Below are 12,560 nucleotides of genomic sequence, written 5' to 3' on the forward strand. Positions count from 1 at the left end.
TAACAGAAGAATAAGAGTTTGTGTGTGTGTGTATTAAATTTTAGTCCCACATCGACTGGGGAGTTGGTCATGGATCAAGGCTATAAATAAAAGAGGGGAGGGAAAAAGAAAGTTATGATCTTTCAGGCGGTCCAATGGGAGGTAATGAGTGGTAAAAGCTAGCGCTTTGATGCGTGATGGGTGTGCAAAGCCTGTTACGACAATGAGCACACTCTAATCTTTGCCAATATGATCCCTAATTTATTGAAATATTTGGAAATAATTTAAATTATAATTATTTTTTTATAGGTTAAGATTATTGAAAAAATTATATTATATTTTTATATTTTGAATTTATTTATTGTATTAATGGACCACATTTTGTAGGTTTTTATTTTTTTATGTTAGGAGATGAGTTTGGTATTGGAATTTTAGCCGGAAAGTGAGAGCACAAATAATATAGTTAGGTGTTTGTATGGTGTTTTTTGTATTTTTTTATAGTTATTAATTTACTCTGAATTGGACGGTGAATTTGAATCTCCTCATCTGCAAAAAATTCTCATCTGCAAAAAATTCTCAAGTGAAAACACAAAGACAAAGTCGACTTTTTAGTAGGAAAAAAAATGGATCTGCAGGAACTGAAATGAAATGTTAAATTTTGGTTTTTGATGGTGGTGAATTCTTTCCTCGCCCCCACCTTAAATATAAAATTTAAATATTTTATACATATATATAATATTAAAAAATTATTTATATTAAATAAAAATATATTAATTATATTTGATGTATGTATATGATAAAATAAATAAATAAATGAAAAAACTCTGGTCAGGAATCTCTTAAGTTTGGTAATTTCTGTGGTATATTATGTGGGAACAAGGATCGAGAAATCTCTATGGGATTGGGATCGAGCAAAATTTTTTCTCTTGAACATGAGTCTGAGAATGGGATCAGTCTAGGAATATATTTTTAGTGAATTTCTGTTCTTTTGACATTTTCTGTCTTCCCTAGAGATCCCTATATTTTTACTAAAGATGAGTTTGAAGTTTTGAATTTTAATTTTAATTTTAGTTGTATAGTAAAGGCATAAATGTACTAAAGAGTTAATCTTAGTGAAAGAAAATATCAAATATTGGAAGAAGAATTAGTTATAGCTCAAAATTTTATTTTTGTAAATTTTTTTATATAATTAATTTTTTTAATTTATTTTATATGATTCAGTTGTTTATTTTTTTATATATTTAGAAAATTTGAGTTAAATGAAATTAGAAATTTCAAATTCATTTAATTTAGACAAATTATTTTTGAAGGATTTCTAATTGATAAATAGATCATTAGGTGGGATATTGCTTTCAACCAGTGAGAAAAATCATTAGTTTGTTATAGAAAAAATCATTTTGCAAGCCAATAATTTTGCTTACCAAATCAATTATCTGGATGTATGATGTTTGTTTGTGTGTATATATGTACCTTGAGATAAAGAGATTTCGATTTCTTTTTTTCAGCTATCAATTTCACCTTTTAATCAGACACTCAAATGAGAATCATATCCCTAACTCATAATTGTACGAGAAAAAATGAGATTAAAAAATAATTGTTTTTCCAATCACTTGCATGTATGAATAAATTTTAAAAAAATCCATTTTTTTATTATCGTATAGGGTCAAGGTTGTCACAAAGGATAAATATTCTATAGTAATGTTTACCAAACTCGTAATTCTTGTTTTCATATTTTTTTTTTTTAAATCGATCACAAGGGTTTTATATATATATATATATATTGCATTTTTCATATAAATAAATAATACAAGTCATCCTTCCAGTAAATAATAATAATAATAATAACAATAATAATAATAATAATAATATTGATAATTAATAATATATATATTGAAAAAAATTGATAAACGACAACTTTATTACAAGTACCAAGAGTCACAAACAAGGGAACAATCAAACCAGCACATCAGAAACAGAGACAAGCATAAACCCTGGGCTAAGGGAGAGTTTTCGCTCTGAGAAAAAACAAGTAAAGTAAAAAGGACACTAGCCAACAGTCAAATCAGGGGTATGTGTCTCCAGATCCCACTTGTCGCCTGTGGGTGAGCCTAGGAAGTGGATAGACCTCCTCACTGCCGCTAAAACAGACTCAAGCTTTTGTCTGTAATCGGCTGGTGAAGCTTTATGAGAGCGTCATGTGGTTCCTTTCTTCCTTTCCATCTATGAGAACGGGTATCGAGAAAAATTTTCTCCCGAACTCATGTTTGAGAATGGGGTCAGACAAAAGTTTGGTAAGTCGGTCCAGGGAATATATTTTCGGTGAATTTCTGTTCGGTTGACATCTACTATCTTCGCTAGACATCTCTATGTTTTTACTAGAGATGAGTTTGTAGCTTGAATTTTAATTTTTGTTGCACAGTGAAGGTAAATGGACTAAAGTGTTACTGTTATGTAAAGAAAATATCAAATATTGGAAGAAGAATTAGTTGTAGCTCAAATTTTTTTAAAAAATTTTTATATAATTAATTTTTTTAATTTACTTTTATATGATTCAGTTAATAAATTTAGAAGATTTGAGTTAAGCGATATTAGAAATTTCAAATTCATTTAATTTAGGTAAATTATTTTTGAAGGATTTTCTAATTGATAAATAGAGCATTGGGTGGGATATTGCTTTCAACCAGTGAGAAAAATCAGTAGTTTGATGTAGAAAGTCATTTTGCAATCCAATAATTTTGCTTACCAAATCAATTATCTAGATGCGTGATGTCTGTTTGTTAGGGGTGGTAATGGGGCGGGAAATCCCCGATTCCCGTGGAGGCCCGACCCGATGGGAATGGGGATTCCCCGAATCCCTCCCCCATGGGGGCGGGGACGGGGGTCAATCCGTCCCCGTTTCCTAAATGGGGATGGGGACAGGGAATGCCCTCCCGCCCCATGGGGATCCCCGACCAGATTAAAATACATACATATATATATATATACATATATATATATATACATATATATATATATATATATTGTGTGTATATGTATGTATAATTTTTCCAACATAAAAAAATTCAATGGCCTATGTAATAATATAAAAAACTCTAATTTTAATTTAATTGCGCTAATCACATAAACTATTTATTTTAAATTAATAACAATTAAAATTAGATATAAGAGCCCCATGTCAAGTAGTTTTGATCTTATCATAATTTTATGTATATTTATGTTGAGCTGTTTTTATGTTCCAATATGTAATAATATTTTTACAACTAGAGAATTCCCCCCTTCGGGGAATCGGTGATGGGGAATCCCCGTCCCCGCCATTGACGGGGATGGGGACGGGGAGGGGCATCTCCGCCCCCGCCCCACCCCGTTACCACCTTTACTGTTTGTGTGTATATATGTACCTTGAGCTAAGAGAGATTTTGATTTTTTTTTTTCAGCTATCAATTTCACCTTTTTAATCAAACACTAAAATGAGAATCATATCCCTAACTCATAATTGTATGAGAAAAAAATGAGATTAAAAAATAATTGTTTTTCCAATCATTTGTAGCATGAATAAATAAAAAATAAAAAAAATCCATTTTTTTATTCTCTTATAGGGTCAAGGTTGTCACGAAGGATAAATATTCTAATATTTACATAACTCGTAATTCTTGTTTTCATAAAAAAAAATTAAAAATCGATCCCAAAGGTTTTATATATATATATAATATATAGGGATAAATCATAGAAGACATATATAGCACTGAAATAGTTCCATAAAGTTGTTTCTTGTATATATATATATATATATACTTTTTTTCATATAAATAAATAATACAAGTCATCCCTTCAGTAAATAATAATAATAAATAATAACTAATAACAAAAAAAAAATATTGATAATTAATAAAAATATATATATTGAAAAAATGGATAAATTACAACTTTATTACAGCAAATACCAAGGAACAATAAAAATTATAAGGATGCACTAAAAAGTGGAGACACAAAAAGCAGACCAAAAAGCAAAGACAAACATAAACCTTGGGCTAAAGGAGAGTTTCCGCCCAAAAACAAAAACAAATAGAGCAAAAAGGACACTTGTCGACAGTAGGATTAGGGCCTTTTGTCTCCAGGTCGTGCTTATCGCTTGTGGGTAAGTCTAGGAATTGGATAGAACTCCTTACCGCAGTTGAAGCAAACTTAAGCTTTTGTCTCTTATCAGTCAGTGAAGCTTCAAGAGAGCATCCTGTGGTTTCTATTCTCTTTCCTGTCCTTGGGGGAGCAACAAAGTAGCCTGCATTCTCATTCCAACATGAGGATGGCATCTTTAGTCTAAATGTTGTGCCAACTAGTAGGTGGTACCTATTTAGGGGTTGAGATATGGGTGTTAATACTTTCAAAAAAATGCTGCACTTTCTCTGCAAAATCTGAGCTTGAGTCCTCTGACATTAGCTCAAGCAGAATAGGGATGTCTGAGTTCTTGCCATCATTCCCTGTACGTAACTCCGGTGCTATCGGATTGTAGTCAGGGATATGATCCTGCTAGTCATTATCGATCCATTCTTGTCCTTTCTCTTGTCTGATTCAAGGACTATAAGGGAACGAGGCAAGAGTCAATGAAATCCAAGTTCTTTTTTTGGAATAAAAGACCAGATTTCCAGAATGTAGTGCCATTTAAATCCTCGAGGAATAAAATCCCATAAAGGGGTTTTGAAGCAGCCCCTATACAAGTCGGCTATACTTTCATTACTTTTTGTGAGGAATTTCAGTAATTGAATCTGTAATTCGGATAGGGCCTTATTGAGGGCCATGAGCAGGCTTGATTTGAACCAATTTGGTATTTGGTTCAGTCAAATTGATTAATCCAACTTGATTAAATTGGAGTGATCTAATTGAGCATTTGAATTGAACTCATTAAGCTTGGTTGGGACAGATACAATCTTAGGAGTGTCAGTTGGACTGCACCCCACTTAAAAGATTTATTTGCATTAGTTCCAACCCGGTGAACTCGGGTGGATTCAGTCACAATTCGTGTGGGGTCCGGTATGACATGGTGTGGCCCAATCTTAACATGTTCCACATGGGATGTTTTGAAATCACCCTTAACATGTTCCGCCGGACCATGATAATCACGCAAGACACCAGCATCTCCACTAGAAACACCCTTATCTTGATTCGCTGGACCATGATAATGGCGCGAGACACCAGCGCAACTTCACGTATGATTGCATGCATTGTGGCCGACCACGCTGGGTGAGGTAACATGCTCTAGGGAATATTTTTCGGACCCTCTGATATTATTAACATAAGAATCCAAACCAAAACCGCCAAAACTGACAGCTCCCAAGAGCTTGTACGGCATGTTCTCCTTAGATTTAAACTTACATTATTGTCCGTGGGGTTGATTTCACTCATCGTTATAAATATTTATAATTTTAAAAAATATTCTCCAGACAATCACATATTATTACCAAAAGAATCCAAACCAAAACCGCTAAAACTAACAACTGCCAAAAGCTTCTATTGCATGTTCTCCCTAGATTTAAAACTTACACTTCTCTCTTGTGTTCATTTTAGTCAATCACCACAAATATTTATATTTTATAATGATGTGGCCACAAAAATTTTTTAACAAAAAAACCACATAATTTTTTTCTGGCTATATTTAAGGCCATAATAACATGTTTTAAAATAGTTTTCTGGTGTCATATTAGCATCACATCAGTTCATTCGGCGGAAACAGTTTAAAACAAATCATTATGGTCTCATGTACAACTAGAAAAAAAGTGATTTTTGGATTAAAAAAAATTGTGACCACAACTTTATATAATGCAAAAAATTGACTTAACTAAACCTGATCCACCGGTTAAAGACAAATTCATTTCTTATTAACCATTCATTTCCCTCTGTCTTATCCGCATGAACCATTTAAGATAAACTAACAACAAGATACAACTACATAAACACCAGTTTTTAGTTAACTTAACGGAGTAAGACTTTAGTCAAGTTTGAGAGAGAGAGAGAGAGAGAGAGAGAGCAAGCATCCTCGTCGGAAATATTTTAAAACAAATCATTATGGTCTCATGTACAACTGAAAATAAAAAGTTATTTTTGGGTAAAAAATTTGTAGCATGACTTTATATAGTGCAAAAATTGACTTAACTAAACCCGATCCATCGGGTCGAAAAGACAAATTCATTTCTTACTCACCATTCGTTTTCCTCTTTTTTTATCCGCAGTGAGCCATTTAAGATAAACTATGATAAGGTACAATTCACGTAAACATCACTTTTTAGTTAACTCAACGGAGTAAGACTTTAGTCAAGTTTGAGAGAGAGAGAGAGCAAGCATCCTCGCCGGAAACAATTTTAAAACAAATCATTATGGTCTCATGTACAATTAAAAATAAAAAGTGATTTTTGGGTTAAAAAAAAAAATTTTTGTGGCCACAACTTTATATAGTGAAAAATATTGACTTAACTAAATTTGATCCACCGGTCAAATACAAATTCATTTTTTACCCACCATTTGTTTCTCTCTGTTTTATCCGCATGAACCATTTAAGATAAACTAACAATAAGGTACAACTACATAAACACCAGTTTTCAGTTAACTCAATTGAGTAAGACTTTAGTCAAGTTTGAGAGAGAGAGAGATATAGAGAGAGAGAGCAAGCATCCTTTTTCTCTATAAATTCATGCAATGCTTACCATTCTTCTTTAATATATAATTACAATTAGACTTCAAGATTCAGGAATACCTCGAGTTTGAGAGACAATCATGTCAAGCACTGCAGGTCAAGTGATTAGATGCAGAGGTAGTTGATAATAGTATTCTATTTTTATTTATTTAGTTATTTATTTATTTTCGATTTTATATGATGAGTTTATATATATATATATATAATTGTTGAACATGCAGCTGCCGTTGCATGGGAAGCAGGGAAGGCATTAGTGATTGAAGAGGTTGATGTGGCTCCTCCTCAAGCAATGGAAGTTCGCCTTAAAATACTCTATACCTCTGTCTGTCGTAGTGATATTTATTTTTGGGAAGCTAAGGTTTGTTTGTTGGTGTTTTATTTATTTATTTATTTATTTATTTATTTATTATTATTATTATTATTATTATTATTATTATTTTGCTTTTTAATTTGGATGGTTATGTTTACTGGTTTTAATATATAATATGTTGCATTATGTTTTCAGGGCCAAATACCATTATTTCCTCGTATTTTTGGGCATGAAGCTGCAGGGTATTTTTGTTGTTTTGAAGCAATCTAAAAATATTTCTTTTTGTTTGTATGATTTATTTATTTATTTATTTATTTATTTATTATTATTATTATTTGATGATAAATTGGACAAATAACCCATAGAGAGTGGCCATATCACTCAAGCAGATTGTTAATATAGTTGTGTTTTTTAAGATTAAAATGAACATATTCATGATAAGGTGTCAACTGAGCAAGGTGAGCCCATATGTTGGCCCATTTAATTTTTAATTTTTATTTAAAAACAGACCATTTTTAAAATCATAAAAGTTTTAAGTAGTAAATAGGTAAAATTGCTAATGTTGGGCTAGCCAATCTCTCTACTCTCATGCGGGGTCATTTATTCAAATTTTACCAAATATATAGCATGCAAAGGTTTTGAATGTCCAAGAGATGCTAAAAAAGTTTTCTATATAGAAGCATGCTTGTAACCCAATCCTTGTACCACCAAGGTTATATTTTGATGGAGGAGTGGGAGGGGTGAGGCGGTGTAGTGGCTATTTGGTTGGAGGAGTGAAGTGGGGTAAGAGGGGGTGAAGAGGATGAGGCACCCCTCCTCACCTCTCATAACCCACTCTTTCAAATTGGGATCTTTTGGGGGAGTGGGTGTTTGTATTTTATTTATTTTTTAATTAAATGATATGAAATATCAATACTGGTTTTCACTTATTTCAATAATCTCTATTATATTTTTTACTTATTAAAAACTCTATTCTTTACTTATTAAACTTTTATGAAAAGACTAAACTATCCTTTATCAATTTAAAAAATTATCATAATATCTATGTAATATTTAATTTCATTTTTCATATTATTATTGTTTTTAAATATTTTAATGTAAATACTAATAATAATAATAATAATAATAATATAAAAAGATAAATAAATATAAAATAATTGAATAATTATAGTATTAGTTTAAAAATAATATTATTTTTTAAAATAATAATAATAATATTATTATTGTACAAATAATATTATTAGTAATATTAATATTAACAAAGTTTGTTCAAAATAATCTTAGACACTTATAAAAAAAATATTATTATTAGTTTTATATAAAAGAACAAATTAGTAAAATACACATTATATCTCTCCTCACTCCTCCTCACTCTCTCTCTTCCAACCAAACAAAAAAAAATATATTACCCCTCCACACTCCTCCATTGAATCAAACATAAATTTTTTTTTCAAACCCTCCATTCTCCTCCCTCCTTACTCCCCCCTCCCTCCTCCCCCTCTGAACCAAACAAGGGACAAGTGAGAGCATACGGCCGGATAATTAATTTTTTATTGTACACACACCCCTCATAATTGTACTTATTACATTTATCAAAAAATAAATAAAAAATTGGTAATTTTTTTAAGCATGTACAAAAAAGTATCTTAAAATAAAAAATCTGATATATATATATATATATATATGTGTGTGTGTGTATATATATATATATATATATATGAGGCCCTATCTTTGGGGATGTTCCTAGATTTTCATTTGCTGACATCACTCAGTAATTATTAGATCTTAGATGTTGATCTATCCCTAGGTAGATTTTCATTTGCAGACATCTACTGCTCTTTCCTCACTATCTCTTTTATTGAGAATGTCCACAAGTGACTTATTTTACACAAGCATAATATTTATTTTTTTATTGTAAGAGTTTATCTATACATATATATAAAAAAGGTATTTTCACATGTTTTATTAAAAAAAATTATTTAATAAATTAATGTAAAAATACCTACTATTCACTGGTGCACATAAACCGATAAACCTATGGGAGGGGGAGAAGGAGGTGGTTGATTGGTTGGTTGTAATAGGATGGTGGGCTAAGCCCATGTCATATTAAAAAAAAAATCATTGATCAAAATGATGTTTTCTTGAATTCAAAGACAAAAATTAACATTTGGGAATTGGACATGGACCAACGTGAATATATTTGTAATCTATATACATTAGACACCAAACTGGCATTTTTTTTTTTTTGAAAATTCAAGAACAGATCAATTGTTAACTCTTACAGTCTAACATTTCTTTTTATTTCTCATGTTAGAATTGTTGAGAGTGTTGGAGATGGAGTTACTGATCTTAAACCCGGTGATCATGTCATTCCGGTGCCCAGCGGAGAATGTAAGGAGTGTATACATTGTAAGTCCAAGGAGAGCAACATATGTGATCTTCTCAGGGTAAACTTAGGCCGGGGAGTGATGATCAGTGATGGGCAATCCAGGTTCTCCATTAATGGAAAACCGATATACCATTTTGTCGGAACATCGACATACAGTGAGTACACTGTTGTTCATGTTGGTTGTGTTGCAAAGATCAACCCTTTGGCTCCTCTTGATAAAGTTTGCATTCTTGGTTGTGGCATTTCATCAGGTTAAAATCTCTTGGTTCATGTTTCCATTCATTAACTGATGCATGTCATTGTTGTTCAAGTTCTTTGTTTTCTTTTGAAGGTCTTGGTGCTGTTTTTGAATGTAGCAAAAACCACCAAAGGGATCATCAGTTGCTGTTTTTCGGCCTTGGAGCTGTTGGACTTGCGGTGAGCTATCTTTCAATGATATAATTTAAACTAGCTTAATATAATACGAACAAATAAGATCATATATATCTAATGATATTGATGATGATTCACAAATAGGCCGCCGAAGGGGCGAGGATTTCAGGGGCTTCGAGAATTATCGGTGTTGATGTGAACCCGAAAAAATTCGATCATGGTCTGAATTATGATGTTCTTGATTGAAGTTCAACTCGGTTTATCTGATTTGATAAACAGATTTGCATGCATTTCAACAGCAAAAAATTTCGGTGTCAGCGAGTTTGTAAACCCAAAAGATCATGATAAACCTGTTCAAGAGGTTATTGCCGAGATGACAGGTGGGGGAGTTGATCGGAGTATTGAGTGCACCGGTGATGTTGATGCAATGATATCTGCATTTGAATGTGTTCATGATGTATTTTTCTTCGAACTCTTATTTTGTCGTGTTTGATTTTGCTCGGATGCTTTTATGCTTGCGAATTGTATGGATGATTCAATATCTCAGGGTTGGGGTGTTGCTGTTCTGGTTGGAGTGCCGCACAAAGACGCCGTCTTTAAGACACATCCTATGAATCTGCTGCATCAGAGGACACTTAAAGGAACCCTCTTTGGAAACTATAAACCGCGAACCGATCTTCCTGCTATAGTGGAGAAGTATATGAACAAGGTGATGATTGAAATTTCAGAAATCATTCTCACATTGTGTTATCTAAGTCCTTGTTCTGATAACTGATGCAGGAGCTAGTACTGGAGAAATTCATCACTCATGAAGTGCCATTCGCCGAGATCAACAAGGCTTACGAGTTTATGCTCAATGGTGATAGTCTCCGCTGCATCATTCGCATGGATGGTTGATCTGATTACCTTGGAAAAGCTAGAAAACGTACAATTCAAAGTAGGCTAATTAAATGCCTACTAGTGGTACCTTTCTCAGCTTTCCCATGTAGTGCCCCTAATATAGAATAAAACCAAGGGCATTATTGTCATGAAAAAGAGTCATGTATGTCTATATATAAGAGTCAGTTAGATACTAAGCAAGAACTAGAGAACTTCTCTTGGAACATGAGTGTGGTACTCCAATAAGCTTCTTATCAATAAAAGTCAGTTTCTCTTTCATAAATAAAATTAGCAATAGTAGATTTCTTTTCTTATACTTGCATATAAGCTTATGGTAGCTTAGTCTTTATTCCCGAAAATGAACGAGAAGTACATGAGTTTATATTCTCACAATCCAAATAACGCTAAAACATCCCCAGGTTAGTAAGATCAACCTAAGTATGAACCCTGTGATATAAAGATATTATGATTACTTAGATGGAAGCCCACACTAAAGGACCGGCGAAAAATACCCGCGAAAGCATGAGGGCCATAAGGGAAAATATTAGCGTAGGTATGATATGTGGCTTACATAGAAGCAACAAATAATATCTTTATCCCTAAGTAGTCGTACATGCCTTTTTTGTTGGCGGATCTTTGGTCAGCCTACAAATCAAAGAAGTGATAATTAAACCAAATTTATCTCCTAAATACTGAATAGGAAATCTTTTACTCATGAATTCAGCTTATTATTTGCAAAGTAGTGTAATTTATTTCTTCCAAGGTGGTTTAATTTCTTACAAGCAAAATAGTGTAATTTATTTTATGCAAAATAGTTTAGTATACTAGAAGAAGATCTAGTTTATTTATTTGCTAATGCAATAGTTTATTTAAATTCAAATAATCTTATCATTTTATTCTTGCAAAAAATTATATTATCGTATTGGAGTATATTGTATATGTTAAGAGGGCCATGGGCAACAAGGAAATTAAGACGACTCAGCATGGTCTGGCCATTTCTTTACTCCCTAAAGGAGCCCACTTGCACACCTTTCTGGAATACTAGTACTCCATTTAGATCCTAGGTTCCTATACTATTTTGGCTATGACCACTGTACTAGAAATATATGAATATATAAATAGCTTATATAATAATATGTATAACACTTTTCTCAATGAAGAGACTTAGGATATAAACTGATATACTACCATATATTAATGCATTATCTTAGTATATTACAAGTAATATATAATGAATACACATATAGTAGTGATTTTGAGTGAGATTATAGAATATAGCTAAATATAGTATAGTAGACCCTTAAAATACACATACAGTAGTGACTTTGAGTGAGATGGTAGAATATAGCTAAGTATGGTATAGTGCCATGCTGCTTTACAGTCCTTTAAGTGCTCCGTAAGGATATGTTCAGTTATGATAGTTCCCTGCATAAGAGATTTGTAATATCGAGCACTTATTGTTGAATAGATTTTCAAATGTGGATGTTCTCCGATTAGATAGAAAGTGTGAAATTTTTTCGGAGCCACGGTCAAAGAATAGGCTCGCCACCTCATAATTCTCTCTTCTGTTGGGATTTGGACATGATAAAAATTGGTATCCCATTCATGAGTTTTTGGTTTGCCATGATGAACCACATCTATTCTGATATAATGTTCGGTTGGGGCAGGATAGTCTTGGAAATGCGGAGGAGCACTTTGAATTTCAAGCACCACAAAGTGTTTTGGATAGCTTTCCATCATAGAATTAATGATATGTTTCAGTTTCCATGGAAAGTGGGTTACGCCTTGTAGTTGTGAGGATTTGGAGATTATCAATTTTTTCAGCAAGCCGTGTTCAAATAGTGCGTTACGAGTGATAACAATATTTCCACTTCTTATCTCTTCTTTCCAAATCAAAAGGTTGATAGTCGCTTGTATTATTGAAAATCCTTCAGCATAGATACAAGCTT

The 12,560-nt window shown here is 32.4% G+C and overlaps 1 protein-coding gene and 1 non-coding gene across 2 annotated transcripts; both read left to right on the forward strand.

Moving 5' to 3' along the window:
* The first annotated feature begins 136 nt into the window (after nt 1-136).
* On the forward strand, nt 137-236 carry LOC120271406. Its single transcript, XR_005540015.1, has one exon. It is a non-coding gene; the product is annotated as a small nucleolar RNA Z279/snoR105/snoR108 (small nucleolar RNA).
* Nucleotides 237-6,634: 6,398 nt separating this feature from the next.
* LOC120270440 (alcohol dehydrogenase 1-like) lies at nt 6,635-10,922 on the forward strand. Its single transcript, XM_039277445.1, has 9 exons — nt 6,635-6,778; nt 6,883-7,019; nt 7,167-7,213; nt 9,286-9,611; nt 9,692-9,777; nt 9,877-9,952; nt 10,032-10,189; nt 10,280-10,441; nt 10,513-10,922. Exons 1-9 carry the CDS (start codon nt 6,742-6,744, stop codon nt 10,627-10,629), a joined length of 1,146 nt encoding a protein of 381 aa, XP_039133379.1. The 5' UTR covers nt 6,635-6,741; the 3' UTR covers nt 10,630-10,922.
* Nucleotides 10,923-12,560: the final 1,638 nt, after the last annotated feature.

The sequence above is a fragment of the Dioscorea cayenensis genome, chromosome 10 (genome assembly GCF_009730915.1).
Source record: "Dioscorea cayenensis subsp. rotundata cultivar TDr96_F1 chromosome 10, TDr96_F1_v2_PseudoChromosome.rev07_lg8_w22 25.fasta, whole genome shotgun sequence".
Classification (NCBI taxonomy): domain Eukaryota; kingdom Viridiplantae; phylum Streptophyta; class Magnoliopsida; order Dioscoreales; family Dioscoreaceae; genus Dioscorea; species Dioscorea cayenensis.

Excerpts from the sequence above, each read along its gene's own strand:
- LOC120270440 (XM_039277445.1), top strand. The coding sequence starts at position 6,742 with ATGTCAAGCACTGCAGGTCAAGTGATTAGATGCAGAG. Across the intron at positions 7,214-9,285 it reads TTTGGGCATGAAGCTGCAGG|AATTGTTGAGAGTGTTGGAG; the intron begins GTATTTTTGTTG and ends TTCTCATGTTAG. Across the intron at positions 9,612-9,691 it reads TGGTTGTGGCATTTCATCAG|GTCTTGGTGCTGTTTTTGAA; the intron begins GTTAAAATCTCT and ends TTTCTTTTGAAG.